At 25.0% G+C, this 19925-nt stretch overlaps 1 protein-coding gene across 1 annotated transcript in view; it reads left to right on the forward strand.

Annotated features, from left to right (window-relative positions):
- The first annotated feature begins 7937 nt into the window (after positions 1-7937).
- The window catches only part of LOC145832316 (bile acid receptor-like), a 43927-nt gene continuing 31939 nt past the window's right edge, over positions 7938-19925 (forward strand). The window contains exons 1-2 of the mRNA XM_082939636.1: positions 7938-8050; positions 13032-13132. Coding sequence (XP_082795762.1) covers positions 13057-13132 — 76 coding nt within the window. The 5' untranslated portion in view covers positions 7938-8050; positions 13032-13056. The remainder of the gene's footprint in view (positions 8051-13031; positions 13133-19925) is intronic.

The raw sequence follows: 19925 nt of genomic DNA on the forward strand, positions 1-19925 counted from the left end.
TTTACGATAAAACACTAAGTATTCGATGACAGCTTTTGTTTACAAATTAAAAATATAAATTGCAAAAATTTCCAATTAAGTTATGAATCAAAATGGTTATAAATATCAATAAAAATAGTATATCAATATAAATTTTAGGGATAATTAAACCTTGTCATCCTAGAACCTTAATTCATTAATTCAGTAAACAGTTCTCAGATTTATGTTAAAAATATAAACGATTATAAGGGAAGATGTATACTTTGGGATATTTATATAAACTATTTAAATGATAAAGTTACTTCGATAGAAAATTACTTCAATTAAGTCAATGGCTTTGGTCCTACAAGTCTTATCAAAGTCAAACTAGAGTAAAAACTCTGGAGGGACATTGATAAATAACTTTTTGCTCAAGACCAGAAAAGTTTATTCATTCCCTTGTAGTTTTGTTAAATATATCAGATCACTTTCTACTTTGTATTAAACATTTAGAACTGCAAAATGTAAATATAAATATCCTGGACATGACTTTAAACTGTATCCTGGTGTATGACTCGATGACCGATAGGTTTTTTCGTACACCAGGTCCTTGGACTAAATATTTGAGTGCTTTTTTTTCGTTCAACAAACAATATATAAAAATTTAAAATCTATTACTCTCAAGAATTTTCAAAAATTAGCACCAAAAAGCAAGTGCTTCACTTATTTTTAAGAAACATGAAACTAATATTTTAATTGAATATAAAAACCCTGTTGATACAAAGTATTATATTTCAAAAGAGAAATTAAAAAAGATTTCTAAGGAAAAATTCCAAAGCATATAATTATATAAAGTTTAATTAATTTTTAAATCAAAACCTTTGATAACTAAAAACATATTTAAATCACTCAAACAAAAAAACAGTTTTTACAAAAATCTTTGCAAAAATATTTTTATTAATACTGTTAAAGTTCTAGATTTTAGTTCCGGAACACAAAAAATATAGAAACAAATTTACAAAATTCAAAGCAATACACACTACGAAATCATGCATGAAACCACTTATAAAAGTATACATAATAAATAACATAATTAATAGGAAAATTAAAAAAAAAATCCATTCTAGGTAGATATAAAGGAATAATACCTACTATACTAATCAAAATAGTTAGTAAACTAAATGTTCACAAAGTTAGAATAGGAAAACAGACCTTTAAAAAAGTAGCCTTCTAAAATCAACAAATAAAAAATAAAAATATCAGCAACAAAAATTAAAACTTTTTATATGATAAAAAACTTTTATTCAAACGAATCCAACGGTAATGATGGTATCTCAGTAAAAAAATTATAAACTAATTGCCTTATTTATAAAGTAGTAAGTGAGTCAATTAATAAACCATATTATGAAGGTATATCCATACAGTTCAAAGTTGGGAAAACTTATACCAATATTTAAGTTAGGTTTAAAAACATTGCCAGAAAACTCTTAATATTATCTAACTTAAATAAAATAACTCGAAAAGTGTATTTTTAATGAAAATAACATATTAAAAATGTGGTTTCAGAGAAGCCACTCGACCACTTCGTCTTAGTTTGTAGGATAGGGTTCTAGACAAATTTGATTAGGGGAGTCAGTATGTGCGTTATTGCTTAATTTCAGTAAAGTTTTTGACAGTGTTGATAGAAGAATTTGGCCAAACAAATTAAAATTCTATGACATAAGAGTTAAAATGCAATTGTAAATAAAATCATATAGCTGAAAGAAACAGTTTGTTAATTTTAGTGGTTAGGATTCTACATGTGAATAAATTGACGTAGGAGTACCACAAGATTCGTGTTAGGACCCCTTTTTTTAATACTCAATTATGACATTGAAAATAATACTAGCTTAAAAGTTTTAAATTTCGCAAATGATACTTTGCTGTTGAGAACATTAAAAGCTTATATTTACCAGACAGTGGTAACCTTAGTTATGAACTTCAAAGATTCTAAAAAAGTTTAAAAAAAAAATACTGACATTAAACAAAGATAAGACTATAAGTATAATACTTCATCAAACTAGAACATTTTTTGAAAAAATGTTAGTTTTGACGTAAAAACGACAAAACAGTTGTAGAACAGGTAAAAAGTTATAAGTATTTAGAAATAATAATGGAAACTAATTTAAACTGGTCTAAACACTGAAATAATAAGCAATAAATACGAAATCCATAATATTTATAAAACAAGTTACTTTTTAAATGAGAAGTCTATATACTTAATTTTCAAAACATTTTTTGTAAGTGATTGTAAGGTCCATTTTGTTGTGTTAGGGCAGAATTAATAAAACTAAAGTTCATGAACTAAACTTATTAGTTTATTAAGTTACTTATTAATTCAAAAGATCAAAGCCATCTTAGAAGGTTTCAGGTTTAACCGAAGGAAAATTAATTAAATGATCAAAAATTAGTTAAAGTTAACATAAGATGAATAGTCATATATTTTTTACATGTATGTATAAGGAGTATATTGATAGTTATTTATTATCAAAGTATTGTAATTTTTGAGTGTATTAATTAGGTTTTAATTGCATTATTCAGTCTAGATTGTAGAAAGTTGTAATATGCTTGTACTGTTTTTAATTAGTGCATCAGTAAAGAACTTCATTAATTAGCAAGCATTTCATCTATCTAAATAAGGTTACTATGTAGCTAATCCTGATTTAGGAATGCTACCTTTAAAGTTATTTAGCGTTTATTTTTTTAGGCCACATTTGAATTTTCTCGACTCGTTGTTGTTTTAAACATGAATATTTTATCACTTTGTATATTTAAATAATTTGTGGACTATGAAAACAAGTAAACCCATAATAAAAGCATTTTATTAAAAGAACTTCCAACAGGAAAAAACTAGCAACATCTGAAAAACATAATACAGTCACCTTAAAACAGCATAGGTAAGTATTCTTAGGTGTGCACTTCCGGTTGGAAACAAACTTTTTAGCCGAAAAACGCTATGTTTAAAATACAATTATTTTTACTTTGAAAATTAAAGAATCTAAAAGTAGTACTTACAATATACTGTACTTTATAATAATTTGTAGTGTATTGATTTCAAATAAAGCAAAAACTAAAGGAAATTGAAAAAAAGTACTTACAAATTGTTTATCAATATTAAAATAGTTATATTACAGCTTATCTATTTAACGGAAACAAAGGACAATGTAACTTAAACTTGTATTATCGATAATTAAAAAATGGAAAAAATATATTTAAAAGGTCATACAAAGTTTAGATAAACAAAAATAATAAACAGTTTAAATATTATTTAGATACCCTATGATTGAAACATAAGTGTAAAAAGCGTATAAAAATCTATGTTATAATCACGATGATTTTTAGTTTTATTATAGTTATATAAAAATATATAACAATTAAATGTTATAATATCAACAGATAATAATATTATTATTAAGATGGTCAAAAAGTCATCTGTAAACTTTAGTGGCTTTTTCTTGTTTGTATTAGGCCTAAGTAGTTAAATAAAGAAAAAAAATTTTTAGGAACGCTCTGCTAGTTGGTAATGAGCTTTGCGATGTTACATAGACCAGTGGTCTTCAAGCTAATCAAAATCTGTGCACCCTAAATTGCAAAATTAAAATTCTGTGTACCACAATGTGTGATTACCTAGTATAAATATTAAATTCTCCGATATATCTAGTGCAGGGTTTCCCAAACTTTTTTTCAAAAGGCCCCCAAAAGCTATAGCCCCTCAAACAAGATTTCTTAAAAAACTGCCTGAGACTTTTTTTTTGCTTTTCATCATCAACTCCAGAATATCTAGTGTAAGTTTCAAATTATATCCTTGTGGTCCCCTAAATTTTCTAATTATTTTCGCAAGTTTCAAAACTACCATTAAAAACACCTAAGACCTTTTTTTCTCTTCATCATCAACTCCTAAATATATATTGTAAGTTTCAATTTATGACCTCATTGCTTTCCCTTTGGGCCCCTAAGTTTTTTTAATGGCCACAAGGGGGCTACTTGGCCCAGTTTAGGAAACCTTGGTCTATTGTTTCTTTCAAAAATTTGTCGTAATATCTAGTGCAAGTTTTTAAATTAGCTTTAAATACACCTGAAAACAACCTTTTTTTTTGCTTTTATTTACCAACTCTAGAATATCTAGTGTAAGTTTAAACATTTACGAAAATTTTCTAAATTACGATTTATGCTTCCAAAAAGTTTCGAGCACCACAAAATAAGTTTAGTGTGCGCTGGTGCACACTTTGAAGACCACTGAGTCCTAGACAGCAGTTTACTGTACTTACTAAAAACAGTTAAATAGCTCTCTACCGCAACTGGCAGAAACAATTACAAAAATAACAAAAATAATTTTGTCACAACTAAACTCTATATATACTAATTTATTTACTTTAATAAAAATGATAAATGATAAGCTAAAATTACTGATAAAATGTAAAGTTGATATAGATTTAATTTATTTTATTTCTACTAATGTTTCTTTTTTCACAAAAAAAAATTACTATATTATTCTTAGTGCTCTTTGTGCCTGTTTACACTGTTGTTTTGATTATAACTAAAATATTATAATTAAATATATTTTCAAAGTCGTAAGAACTGATAGGTTTGTGGGTAAATTTACTTATCTTCTTTCTTTATGGTAAGCATAGTTTTTAAATGTGAAAGCTTTTTTTAGCTGTTCAAAATATAGGTTTAATTGTTTGCTAACAAAAGATCCTAGTGAAGTAACTTCACTGGAATATAAATAAAAACAAATGGTACAGTAATCTTCCTTCAAATTGTACCAGTACTAATTGTACACGTACAATAAAGGAAGATTACTGTTCAATTTGTTTTTATTTATAAAGCTTTTTTTATTGATTTAAAAGTTAAATTAAGTGTATAGTAGAGTTTAAATTGTTAAATAAATCCCTTATTTTTGTAAACTACTTAATTTTTCATATAAATTGATTAAAAATTAAATACTTGCTGAAATTATTAACAGAATTTAATTTTTAAAGTTTCTTAAAGATTATAGTTGTACTTTTTAATTTAGAATTTATAACATGTTTTATGTGTCTCTAATGTCAGATAATTTTACTTATCTTATTATAAGTAAAATTATCAGTTATTGAAAAACATACTACTATTGTATATACTTTTAATAATAATTTTTGTTTAAAACTGTTAAATATTATAGTTTATAGAAGATATAATTATTAATCGTATAATTATAGTGTTAATTTATAATCGTGTCGTAACTTAAAATCTTAAATACTAAAATTTTACCTTTTTTTCAAAATGAAGCAAGTTTTGTATGTTTGAGGTTCTATTTTTGGACATGTTGTGTTTACTAATTGAATTAAATTCTATTTTTTAGTCATGTAAAACTATTTATTAATTGAGTAACTGTAATTGCTTATAAAAACAAAATTTCAAATATTTTTAGTCTGTTTTTTCAATTTTTACTATTACAAAGAATTACTCAATATTTCGAACTCTGTTATAATGCTTTATATCGCTATAAATAAAATTTTAACTTATATTACATTAATTTACAGTCGCAAAATTTACAATGTCGGTTATATGTGTAAATATTTTTATTTATCTGTTTTTTAATGAATGTTTTACAATCTATATTTTAACTGTTTTTTTTGTTGATAAATTACTAATAGTTAAAATGACAAATTTTATATCTTTCGATCAGATTTTAATTAGAACCGTTTTACTCCTGTAAGTTTATTCACAAGTTAATTGTCGTATTAAGTTTTTTTTTTCGAAGTCCTTAATGTGAGTTTTTTTTTTACGGTTTAGTTTTTGATTGTAATTTTTTTTATCTCGTTATAGATTTGAATTAGCATATGGTGTACTACTTGATAAGAGAAAGGTCTTTTTGTACATCAGTTCCTTAAATCTAATTTTGTGTACATTTTCGTTTTTGTTTCGTTTCAATAAGTCTTTTACTAACTCGTTACAAAAGTAAAAAAGATTAAATGGTTTAAAATGTATCTTAGTATATTATACTGCAAAAAATTAGTGATTGAAAGTTTTAAAGTAAAAGTTTACACTGTTTTGCTTATCAGATTTTTTTATGGCAATTAATCAATGTAAACATGGAAAAGCTCTCGAAATTGACGTTTTGCAAGCAACTCGCCGATTTAGTAAACACTTTGAGTGCAACAACGCTACGCAACAGGCATTGCGTATATAAGAAACTTTGGTTTCAAATAATCTAAAATAAGCCTAGTATTTGTTCTTTTTTATTAAAATTGCTTATTTATACGCTTTTTATATTTTTGTTTCGATCATTGAGTGTGTAAATGTAAATTGCTATGCTCTTTATTTTAGTTAGTATCGTTTTTTAACGATTTTATACTTACGTTTCAATCATGGGAAAATGTCATAAAAATTGTGTATTTTTTTCGATTATCTAAATTAAAATTTATATGTTGATATGCCTTTTACATTTATATTTTAATCATTGGGTATGTTAATGTTAATTGCACTGTTCATTACTTTTGTTTATAAATTCTTATATTTCCTTTATATAATTTAATCTTGTGTTTTAATTATGGGGTATGCACATTTAAATTTCACAGTTCGTAATTTTTACTAAATAAATAAACTATAATGTTTTTGTTTTAACTATTGGATTTTATTTACAAACTGTGAATTCAAAACTTTTTTCTAGATTTTTTTAGTTTTAATTAAATTAAACTTAATACAGTATAATTTATTTAAAAGTATAACACTTTTTTATTACTAACTTTAGGCTGTTCTTTTAATTTCAAAGTAGAAAACAAAGCATTTAGAACACAGCGTTTTCTAAAAAGTGCGTACCTAAGAAGTTGTACCTAAGTGGCAGGTTACTGTATTTGTTAAAATGTAATTTTTTCCTCAATTATATAAAATTAGTTTCTATTATTTTATCATCTGACATTTTATTTCCATGTTGCAACTTCACCAAACGTTAGTTATGCTTTATAAATCGAAAAAATTTTCTTTCAAAAAATATTACTTATAAACAATATTTCAAAACTTAAGAAAATAGTTAAATTTAACAAACAATACTTCTATATTTAATTTTCAATTACGTTTTGATATGATAAAACAAACTTGTTTTATCAAATTTATCTTAGTAAACTTACGAATTGTATATATAATTGTTATTATAACATACCAATGCTATTAAAGCTTGTCAAAAATAAAAAATTGTTTTAACTTTATACAAATGACGATAACAGTATTTCTAAATACTTAAGGACAACATTTTACTAAATATCTACAACAATTATCAAAAAACAAAACAAACTGTTTTATTGAAAAAAAATATATAGCTTAATTAAAAAATAGTACAAGAAAACATACTTTTATTTGCTATTTTTCGAATACTAAAATTGTAATTCACTAATTTTTTTTAATTCTAAACATACACAGAGCAGATCTAATAACATATTACAGTTCACTTTATACATTTTATTACTTTTATGTTATTCATAGTGATAAATGTAGAAATTTCTTAACAAGTATAAACGTTTTCTAAAAGTTTAAATTAAAATAAAGTAATTTACCGAGTTGATGTGCTTTTAAAAACTCTTTTTTTGTTTTTTCATTTAATTTAAACTTATTAACAGTTTTTAATCTTTCATTTGTATAATTTAGTATAAACTTACCAATATTTTTATTTGACTGGTTTTGCACGTTCGTTGGTTTACGTAAATTTTTTTATTTTCTTTTTCTTAGTAGTTTAGTTTTTTTTCTTAACTACTTTAATTTTCATCATAATGTTTTAGATTCTCTTTCTTTAAGTTATAGATACATCTTTCAAAATTTATTTTGTTATTTTAATGCCACATAGACTACTTATTTAGTATACTACTTTAAAATAAACTTGATTGGTATTTTAACATAAATTCTTTAGCTATAATATTATATTATAACCATTTTTACAGGGAAGAAAGCGAAAAGGAGAAAACGATTTGTGCCAAGTTTGTGGTGATTATGCATCGGGGTATCACTACAATGCTCTTACTTGCGAAGGGTGTAAAGGATTTTTTAGAAGGTCTATCAATAGAATTCACTTACTAGACAAGTGTGTTTTTAACTGTAAAACAAGCTAGTAATTTTTTTTAACATCACAAAAAAAGGGTAAATAGTATATTTTATTTAAATCTACTTTGTATCCTAGTTATCACTATTATGTACGGTTTTGTTAAACTTGAGCTTTGTCTCACGGCATACGAGAGTCCAGGCTTCTGCTCTGCAGACTTTCGCCGATGTTTTTGTTGATTGTATACAGTACGAGCGTACCAGATGTCTTTCCTAGTGGACAATGTATTGAACGTTGCACGGCAAAAGACAATGCTGACGCCACTGATCATTACCAGCAAATGGTTGCTTCATGCTCGCATGTATATATCGTTTGTAGATTGACGACTATAAATTCTTCGGTTGAGGCTAACTAATAAGTCCTAATCTGGACGAAACCGATCTCAGTCTACCGAGGGCTCGTGTTCTGATGACCAAAATGGTATGATGAACCCTTTTGTTATATTATGTACAGATTATTGAATTCTAAAGCAAATAAATTTATGGTCCTCTTTCACAAAGGGCATGCAAAAACAGAAACAAATCAATTTAAAAATCTTCTGTGAATTTTATTAGTCATAACACCTCTTAAATTTATAATTTTCAAGGAATTAAAAAGTATTGGTCTACAACAGAAGTTATGTCAGTTGGCGCCAGACGTTTTGAATAGTTTTGTTATAATCAAATATACATCTTAAGGTACAATACTATCCGAGAAAGATAAACTAATTATCTAATTTATGTTATCATAATTAAAAAAAAAATTTAGAGTTATGTTTTTAAATTTTAGTTGGTAATTTATTAATGTATTTTGAAAAAAAATCACTTTTAATTGCCCTTAAATTGGTTTTATAAAAATGATCGCACTGTAGATTATAATAATGTTTGCATCTTTAAAAACTTTAAGTATTACAAATTCTTATAATACTTACAGAAATGGTTCACGTGTGAGATTATGTTTTAAATAAGTTACTTTATGTTTTCTATTTCATATACACAATATTCTCCAAAAGCATCATGTAGAATTTTAGTTTAAATGTTTGTTTTATAAATTAACTAGAGAGTGTTTTTTTTTAAATAAATTTACATTAAACATTTACTAAACTTTTACACAATGCTATAACACAAAAATGTTTAAATTATTAGTTCAACTTGCCTAATCCTAATTTATATTCTGGCTTGCAACTATAGTTTTAAAGTTAGCAATTTGTACAAAACAAAGATATGAAAAAATGTTCGAACACAAGTTCTAAATTATAGTATAAGTTAAATTGAAAACAAAATTTACTAATAGTTTCATTGTTATACTTTTGTGAGAGTCAAATTAAGAACTTTGTTTCCGTATAGTTTAGAATAGATAACAAAGTATAATTTTACACCGATTGTTATAAATATAAACACACTGTTTTAAAACAACGTAAATTTTTGAATAATAAAATATACAAATCACATTAAACAGAACTGTTTCTACTAATAAAAAACAATCAAAAAAACTTACTACTTTTTGTGCACGACGCAATAACCGAAAGATTGTTAGTGCACCAGGTCCTATGACCAAATATTTTTAACGTTTTTTGTCGTTCAATAAGCTATATATACTACAACTTTGTACAAAAATTTAATCATGATAATTATTAAACTATGACTTTTGATTGTTTTTACTTATGTTGTTGCTCTTTAATAAAAAGAAAATTATATTAAAAAAAAAAACGAATTTAAAGATTTAACACAAAAATGTAAAAAAAATATTTATAAATTGCATAAGAAATAGCATTATGCTTAAAATTAAACATCAACATGGTAACATACTGTGAATACAATTTTTTAAATACGCTAAATTTCTGTATTTTCTGATTAGCTTTAATATGAAAAAAGTCAATGTTAGATTGGAGCAAATGTTATTTCTAATCATTTACATTAATTTTCTTTTGTTGAACTAACAACTAATATCGACAAAAAGTTCCTAAAACTAGTTTATAAAATTTCTCGAATACTGGTGCCTTAATGAAAAACATTAGTATAAACACTGACAAAATTAGTTACGCATGATTGCCAAATTTATAGTCAATGTGAGTTAATTCAACATAAACTTTTAATACTAATAGTTACTTTACTTAAAAAAAAAACTTATAATCTCTTCAATTTTTTTTGCCTGTTATTAAAAATACAAAGCAAGTTTAAAAAGGTTAAAACATAGTAATTTATGTTTCTTGTCAAAAAACTTATAGGACATACAAAAATATTTGTAATTATGTATCAGAATTATTTTGTACAGTACTTTTATGTCTATAAAGTATTTTGTAGAACTCTAGATTCTAAAATTAACTATCGTATTTTATTTTTGTCTTTTACAAGCTTTAAAATGTTATCAAGTTTATAAATAAGTAATGAGAAGTTATTTCCAAATGGAACACTAAATTTGTGTTTATTAATTATTAAAATGTACGTTTTTAATAATTTATTTTACCTAGTGATCTACCTGATCCCCAAGGGTGCACAACTATTCAAATTTTGACAATTCAGATTCCGACAACTCAAACTCTTTAAAAAAAAAATTGAAAGGGCCACAAACAAAAAAGTAATGTATATTTTATTATGTATATAAAAAATATTTATGTAGGTCATAATAATAACAAATTATACAGTATCCTTCTTTTATTACACTGACATGTGTTTTTGTGTGTTAAACGAGTTAACACACTTCAACGGAACTATTTTTTCTTTTTGCAAAACAATTAATATTTTTTTAGATATGGCTTAAATAAAGTATAAAACATAGTTATTTTTAGTATTTTTAAAACATCTTGAAAAACATTTAATATTTGCAAAAAAAGTGGCTTGTAGATATTAACAAGAACTACATATGTATTTTCATTCAAATTTATATTACTTGTTGATATATAGTCTTTTAAATATTTTTTTTTAATAATTTGAATTGTCGGAATTTCAGTTGTCCGAATTTGAATTGTCATGTAACCGATCCAAAAATATTGGATCTGAATATTTTTCAAACTATTTTCGTCCAGACCTGCGTCCAGACCCAAGTAATGTTTTTCTAGTTGAGGTCTGGCATTCTTATTGTTAGTAATTGAGATCTGGTCGAAAAATTGAGATCTCACCGGATCTAGATCTTAGCAAAAAAACGAGTCCGGTCTGATCCGGTATATTATTAGTTATGACTTTTATTAAATAAAAAAAGTATTGTTTTGTTCTAATGTCTTTGATTAGTTATCTTTATAATCTTATCAAGCCAAATCTTTACTAAGTTAAATAGTTCTATTTTTGATAGTTTTTATATTAAGCTAGTTAAATTTTATTTAAATTTATTATTAAGTGTTTTCTTCAAAAGTATAATTTTCAACTCAATTATTTTGATTTTAAGCTAGGTGATAAGCTTTTATTGAAATTTTCTTAGGTAGTCAAAAATAGTGTTTTGTTTATATACTTTAAATTTCAAGCTAGATAGCGAGTTTTGAGAATTTTAGACAAATTGCCCCTAGAATTAAAACAGTTTTTATTTGTTTATGTTTTTGTTTAAATTCAAGCTAATTGTTATGCTTTGGGATTTTCATACTTAGTAAACAAGCAAAAATAATTAGTAGGAAAAGTAGCAACTCACCAAGTCCTTGAAAACCCGTCTGAGTTCTTGAATTACTAGTAAAAGTAAATATATGCTCTTCAGTTGATAAAAAAACGATAGTTTTTTGATTTCTAGTTTAAAGAATATTAGTAATTTAGTTTAAGAGTTAAACAACAGCTTAAAATTTAGAATTTATTAAAGATAGTTGCGATTTTAGATGTTAAGAAACATTTAATCTTAATGTTGTATTTCTTTTTTGATTTTTAAGAAAAGTTCTTTATGTGGTTTTTTAAGTCATATAAAACTGTTTATTTTTTATAAAAACGTATTTTTTATAGGAAATAACTTTTAGGAATTTCTCATAGGAATAAAAAATAACATCAAGGTGTATTCAACTTTTACTAAACGTATCAACAAATTTTTTAAAGTAAAGTAGATTTTATTATATTCACTCTACCGCAACAGTAAAGTTATTAACCGCATTTTTTATATAGTTTATTGAGTCTATTTAGTCCTAGGACCTGGTGCACGAAGAATCTTTCGATAAGAAGTATCATTAAATTTTGATAAGAAGTATAATGTTTCGTGTATACATTTATAAAGTCTAAATTTGTAATTAGTAACGATTTTTACACCTTTTTAGTTTATTGTTTTAGTTTTCGTGCATTTTGTCTATCATAAACTGACTTTGAGTAATCGTAAAAGTTAATATAAAAACAAGATACAAACTTTCAAGTGTACGAAAGATTAATGCAGTTGAAAAATATATTTTCAATGTTTTCTAGCTTTGTAAAGATATACACTACAAGAATGTATGCGAAAGCTAGTCTAGAGAAAATATTGCAACGAGCTTTTTTCAGAAATAGAATTAGAAACAAAATTTCACTATACAAAAAAATTAAATTAATAAAAAAGCTAAAAATAGTAGAAAAATAAACCGATTAAAAGAAGTAGTACAAATTTCCTTTTATTAATTAAACTAGCTAAAAATGTTTAAAACGCTTTAATTTTAATTAAAAAAATTTTTTTTTTTTAAACTTCTTTTAATCTAGCGCAGTGGTTTTCACGATTTGCACCTGTGAACAGCATTAATTAATTAATTGTTTTATAAAGTATTTTTTAATTATGTTTTTTTTGTGTTTTCGAAAAGATAAAATTACTTATAACGTATGCTAAAAGTTTTAAACAGTTTAATTATATGTTAAGGTATTTAAACAACCTTGTATAAACACAACTAATGTTTTGGTACGTCTGACAAACAATTAGCTTAAAATTTATTAATCTTAACACCTAGCCCGGTGGCATAGAGGTGCCAACGGCGGAATTTATAAGTTTAATAGTGTATACTACAATATCAATATTCACTAGTCGACAAATATACAAAAAAAAACTGTCAAACTTTTAGGTGTAAATTAGGAGGAAATTGCGAGATGGACACGTACACAAGAAGAAAATGTCCTGAATGTAGGATGAAAAAGTGCAAAGCAGTTGGTATGCTTGAAGAGTGTTGGTTTTTGTTTGTTTTACTTAATGTAATTATTACAGTGTCAGTTTTTGTACGTTAAAATGTATACTTATACTAGTTTTTTGCAAAAAAATGCAATGATGAGAAAAATAATTAGGTCAACAATACCGCACATACAAGATTTTTTTTTTCTAAACAATAAGGAAAAACTTTAGAGAACAAAGTATGTAAAAATTGTTATACTTTTAAGAACTATCAGGAGCTTCCGATCAAAAATATTAAGGTTAAAACTAAATCATGCAACTAAATTAAAGATACGGTTACTAGTTTAGATTTTTGACCAAACTGTATGCTTATTTAAGGAGGTTTTTTATTAAAATACTGGTTCAAAAGGTTTATACCTTGTAGTATTTAATTAATTTGTCCTGTGACGTTTTTTAATTCCTACTAATTTTTTGCATAGTGTTAACGCATTTTCATTCTGTAATTTAACCTACTACTTATGCAATATTGCTGAGATAATTATCTGCTTAATTTTTTTTGTACTTTATGCTACTTCTTTAACGTTTTTTCCAACGTCGTAAGATTTAATTATCTTTTCTATTAAGACTGCTTGAGTCTATGACGATTTTTCTTATCTATAACTAACCTAGTTACTTGATAAAAAAGATCGAGCTACTTAGTTAAAAATACACTGAGAACTAAGTTATGAAAATAAGTATGTAAACAAATGAATGAAAGTTGGTGGTATTCTTATTTAAAAAAATAAAAAAACATTTTTATACATTTTCTAAAATATTGCTTAACATAGTTTTAGTTAAATAACTACATTATAGATAAAATAAGAAAAACTGCTAATTTATATTACTTTAAGATACATAAAATCACAAATCTTTATAAGGAAATAATGAAAAAAAATTGAAATAATAAACTATGAACAATATCCAGGGTTGCCACACACTCAGGATACTCAGGGAAACTCAGGATATTTTGAATCATTTTTTGAACTCAGGACAAATTTTATTTTTCATAAAAGTCTCAGGATAATTTTAGCATTTTTTTAGAAATCCAGGGCAACTTTTTTTTTCTAGGTCTAAAAAGACATCTAGTTGATCAAATTTCAATATTTTTTTTTATACCCAGTTTTGTTCAAGAGCATGATTTTTACTGATCTTAAAATGCTTATTTTAATTTTTTTTAGCCTTGCAACCAGCTCTTCAATATTCTTATAAACGAAATTGTACTTTTTGTTTTAAATCTAAAATTATTATTTACCATTATTTGAGTTTATATTTAACAGAAACAATTTAGAGATATAAAACTTTAACGATGTAACAACATTTTTGATATATGTTATAATTTTAATAACTATCTTTTTAGGCTATTCAGGATGACTTAAGCTAGTTTATTTTGATTAGTTTTTATTATGATGTCATACAATGGTATCAACGTTTTCATAAATTTTTATTAGGCTAATTCTTCATTAAATAATAACGTTAAAAAATTGTTTATACCACTTTGATTATTAAACAAAAAGCTCAAGATAGAATAAACAAAAAAGAATAGTAAGTTGCAACCAAAAAAAAAAAAAACTCTATTCGTCAAACTTAAAACAGCACTCATGTTTAAGTATAGAGCTGTTTTATACTGATATCGGCAGAAACATAAGGCTTTGTCTATTTGTGATGCAATTTTTTTTACATTGTCTACTAGCTAAGCAGCTTAATTGCTCGTTGGCTATGAAACTTAAAGTAAAATACGGCAAAGGTCTTCAGACTTAAGCCTGAAATTTCATGTGCTGTGTAACAATGATCAAATTTTGTTATTTGGCAGTTTTGGACCATAAAATCTGAAACTTTGTAACATTAGCTCTAAGTAACTCGAAATATTTGATAACAAAATTAACTTTCTTCAGAAATTATCATTGTTTTAGAGAAAAGCGGAGAATATAAAGCAAAATGCTAGGTTATCAGGTGATTTTACTGTTTAAAAGCATATATACGAGGTATATGTCTTTATTCCAAAACTTTAAGTTACTCTTTTGAAGTATTTTAAAGTTAGGACAATTCAAACTCCGATAATCCAAATTATTTTTAAAAAAATTTAAGAGGCTTTATCATTCAAACTTTATAGATTACCTACAGTTGCTTTTTTTTTTTGAAAAATTTTAAATTTTTATTTATATATGGCAAAAATCCGTATAAAATATAATAACTATTGTATTGCTTGGAGTACTTTCAAAACTGTCGTACTGCAAGACTAAATTTCCAACTGCATAAATTCAAATTTATATTCAACTTCCTTGCTGACGATAATTTTGAAAGTACTCCAAGCAATATAATCAGTAAAAAATAAAACAAAATTCGTTTTTTTTTTGAAGTATATTAGTTCTTATATAAAGTATTAAAATAAAGTAAAAATAATCACAAACAACAATTGACATATCTAAGGACGATTTGAAAATTTTGAATATTATAGTGTTGTTACTGTAAAATATAATAACAATCTTAACAGTACATTTTCTTTACTAAACTAATATATGTTTCTGTGTGTTAAAAACTTAACACATGATAACAGAGCTTTGTAAAAAAATATAAACTAAACTATATATTCATGCGAGTTTACTATAGCATAATTACTATAGATTAGTTTCATTATAATGATGTAAAAATTCAACTTTATAAAACTATGTTTTAATTGTAATAATTAAGTTTAAACTATAATAAAAGTAAAGTAAAATTTAGTTTGAACACCAAATCAAAATATAAACTATTTACAGTCAGGACCAAGAGATACTTACGCATAAAACTAAACAGTTGTTAAGCCTAAATAAAATAGTTAATAATTACGTGAAAGTATTATGTACAAAAAGTATTAACAATTTAAAATGCCCTCACATTGCATATATAGTCAGATAGTCCATTTTTATGTCCAAAAAGAAAAACCGGTACTTTAATTAAACAGAGCTTTCACAATTATTTTAATATTATTATATGTTTACCTTTGACGAGGTCTTTGACCGAAACTTAGTTTGCATTAAAAAGCCTTGAAAGAACTTATTAAATAATAATTTAATACATAAAAAGTTAAAAAATTATGTTATTAAATCTATCTGCTATAAATGAAAAGAGGTAGAACAAACACTAACTAATGAATTGATAATTAATTTGTTTATTTAAATTTACATACTACAAATCACTTACGTATACTAATCATTTACTTTTAGTTTAAGATATTTAAAGCTATAGAAACTTAGGGTGTTAAAAATCTTTTTAATATATATTGTTTATTGAACGACAAATTTAAAATCGCTCAAAATATTTGGTCCTAGGACCTGGTGCACAAAAAAACTTTTCGATTATCGAGTCGCGAACCACTTGGATACCTTTTAACATCTTGTCCAGGACATAATATTGATAACGTTTAAATCTAGATTATAACAAAAGTCGTAAGTAAAGTAAAATATAAATTAAAATAACAAATTAAAATGTACACTATTTACATACAGATCAAAAAACGCCAAAGCACAACAAATAAAATATGTTATTAAGTATTAAAAAGTTTGACTTATAGTTAAGTCACAACACAAAACATCACAATTTAAATTGCATATTATTATTATATTGTTTATTGTGCAATGTTGAACTCAGGCATCAAAACCTGAGCCACTTAAACAGGAAACACTAAAAGAGAAAAAGAAAATAAACATATATTCAACACTTTAAGATAAATTATATATAAACAAAAACGTAATTTAAATGAAAACACAAGTTAAACACAATATGATATACAAATGAACTAATTAAAAAAAATTCAATTCAAAAAATTCAAACTTATATATTACTTAGTACACACAATAAAGAAGTTTGTCTAAAATAATCGCTTATAAAACAAAATTCATAATTACAAAATAAATAAAAGTAAACTAACAGTTTTTAGGGGGGAGGCGTAGGGAAAAGATTTTTTTTTTCTTTTGTTTATAGTGGAAAATTAGTAAATTTTACTGGTATTTATTGTAATTTAATCAAATCTTTTTAGCTTTAAACGAAATTGTTCAACCCCCTCACAAGATACTATATCCTGAGGTAGTCTGTTCCACATAGCTTTTGCTCTGTGAAAAATGCGCCTTGCCACTGACTGTTTTGAAAATCATGTTTACATTTTATTTTCAAATTAAATCCTCTTAGTTGATATTTATTTTGGGAAAAACTAAAAAACTGGTTAAAAAAACTTTTATATTTGCCATTGATAATTTTGTAAAGAGTTAATAGATCAAATTCCCACCTTCTATATTTCAGTGATTCTAAGCCAAATTTAATCATTCTATCATTGTATGATGTGTAAGATATGTTGCAACAATTGCAAATATGACGGGTAAAACTCCTTTGCACAGATTCAATTTTATTAATGTCATTTTTAAAATGAGGGACCAAATTTGGGTATTAAACTCAAGTTTAGGGCGAACGTATGTTTTAAATAGTTTTGTCAGAATTCAGGCAGAATTAGTTTTAAAACTTTTTAATATTTGATAACATGAAGTTTGTGCAACCTTATATAAATAGTTGATATGTTCATTCCATTTTAAATTTTTGGAAATATAAATTCCTAAATCTTTAAAAACTTTAACTTATGGTAACTTGGTGTTATTGATTAAGAGGTCAGTTGGAGAAGATTTTTTTTGTTAATGGTTAGAATTTTACATTTGCTAGGATTTAAGTTTAGCTTTCTTTTTTTTTAACTATATGTATATATTATCTAAAGATAGTTTTAATGAAGTATTTGACTGACTAAAATTTTGGCATCATCTGCAAATAAGCTTAACTTACTTTTATTATCAATGTTTGAACGAATATCATTATTATAAATTAAAAAAAGAAGGGGACCAACTACACCACTTTGTGGTACTCCACTGTAGATTGTTAAAGAGTCAGAAAGCGTGTTATTGATGAGTACTCTTTGTGATCTATTATTTAAAAAGTTATCAAACTAATTAATTAAGTTTTCATGTAGCCCATACTGATTAAAAATTTTAATAATCTTTTGTGTGACACTGAATCAAAGGCTTTTTGAATATCCGTATAAACTACTTTAGTAAATTCTTTTTTAGATAAGGAACTAACCAAGAATGTAAGAATGTTAACAGTTGAATGGTTGATGAGCGGTTTGGGACAAAACCAAACTGTTTGTTAGTTAATAATTTGTTATTAAAGAGGTGATTGAGAATTTTTACAGATACAATATGTTCATAAATTCTTGAAAAGCAACTTGTTAGAGATATTGGTCTATTTTTTAATGCGTCGTGTAAATTACCTTTATAATACATTGAATAATAAGTAAGATAGTTAGTATTTAGAAAAAAAAAACATTGGTATAACATAATAATTATTTTACACTTATTTTGAATATATACTTATTGGAATGAACATATCAACTATTTATATAAGATTGCAAAAACTACATGTTTTCAAATATTAAAAAGTTTTAAAACTAATTCTGCTTCTATTCTGACAAAACTATTTAAAACTTACGTTCGCCCTAAACTTGAGTTTAGTACCCAAATTCGGTCACCCCATTTAAAAAAAGATATTAATAAAATTGAATCTTTGAAAAGGAGTTTTACCCGTCATATTTGTAGTCGTTGCAACATATCTTACACATCATATAATGATAGAATGATTAAATTTGGCTTAGAATCACTGAAATATAGAAGGTGGGAATTTGATCTTTTAACTCTTTACAAAATTATCAATGGCAAATATAAAAGTTTTTTTAACCAGTTTTTTAATTTTTCCCGAAATAAATATCAACTAAGAGGAAATAATTTGAAAATAAAATGTAAACATGATTTTCAAAACAGTCAGTGGCACGGCGCATTTTTTCACAGATCAAAAGCTATGTGGAACAGACTACCTCAGGATATAGTATCTTGTGAGGGGGTTGAACAATTTCGTTTAAAGCTAAAAAGATTTGATTAAATTACAATAAATACCAGCAAAATTCACTAATTTTCCACTATAAACAAAAGAAAAAATATTCGTTTCCCTACGCCTCCCCCCTACAAACTATTAGTTTACTTATTTATTTTGTAATTATGAATTTTGTTTTATAAGCGATTATTTTAGACAAACTTCTTTGTTGTGTGTACTAAGTAACATATAAGTTTGAATTTTTTGAATTGAATTTTTAATTTAGTTCATTTGTATATCATATTGTGTTTAACTTTGTGTTTTCATTTAAATTATGTTTATATATATATATATATATATATAATTTATCTTAAAGTTTTGAATATAAGTTTATTTTCTTTTTCTCTTTTTGTGTGTCCTGTTTAAGTGGCTCATGTTTTGATGCCTGAGTCCAACATTGCACAATAAACAACATAATAATAATAATACGAAAATACGAATTTATGAATAATATCAATGTAAAGTAACAAGGTGGTTATGTGCTTAGTATAAACCTGCATTAAAAACCTCTCGCCGATCTATTGTGCTTAGTAGGTAAAAAAACATGGTTTATTTGTGATTTGAATACAGGCTTCCGATTAAATTTGGAAATTAACACATGAATAAACTCGAAAAATAAACTTGAGTAAGAGACAAAAAACAAATAGGAGAATTAAAGATGACATGCATAAAAATAAATGTGTAAAAAGAATATATAGATATGTAACTGTTAAAAATATTGGTTCAATCGTTTGCTAACAAAAGATCCTAGTGTAATAACTTCACTAGAATATAAATAAAAACAAATTGTACAGTAATCTTCCTTTATTGTACCAACATGTGTTTATGTGTGTTAACGAATCAATACACTTCAACTGGGTTCTGTAAA

The sequence above is a fragment of the Thalia democratica genome, chromosome 3, assembly GCF_965202585.1.
Source record: "Thalia democratica chromosome 3, ktThaDemo2.hap1.1, whole genome shotgun sequence".
Lineage (NCBI taxonomy): Eukaryota > Metazoa > Chordata > Thaliacea > Salpida > Salpidae > Thalia > Thalia democratica.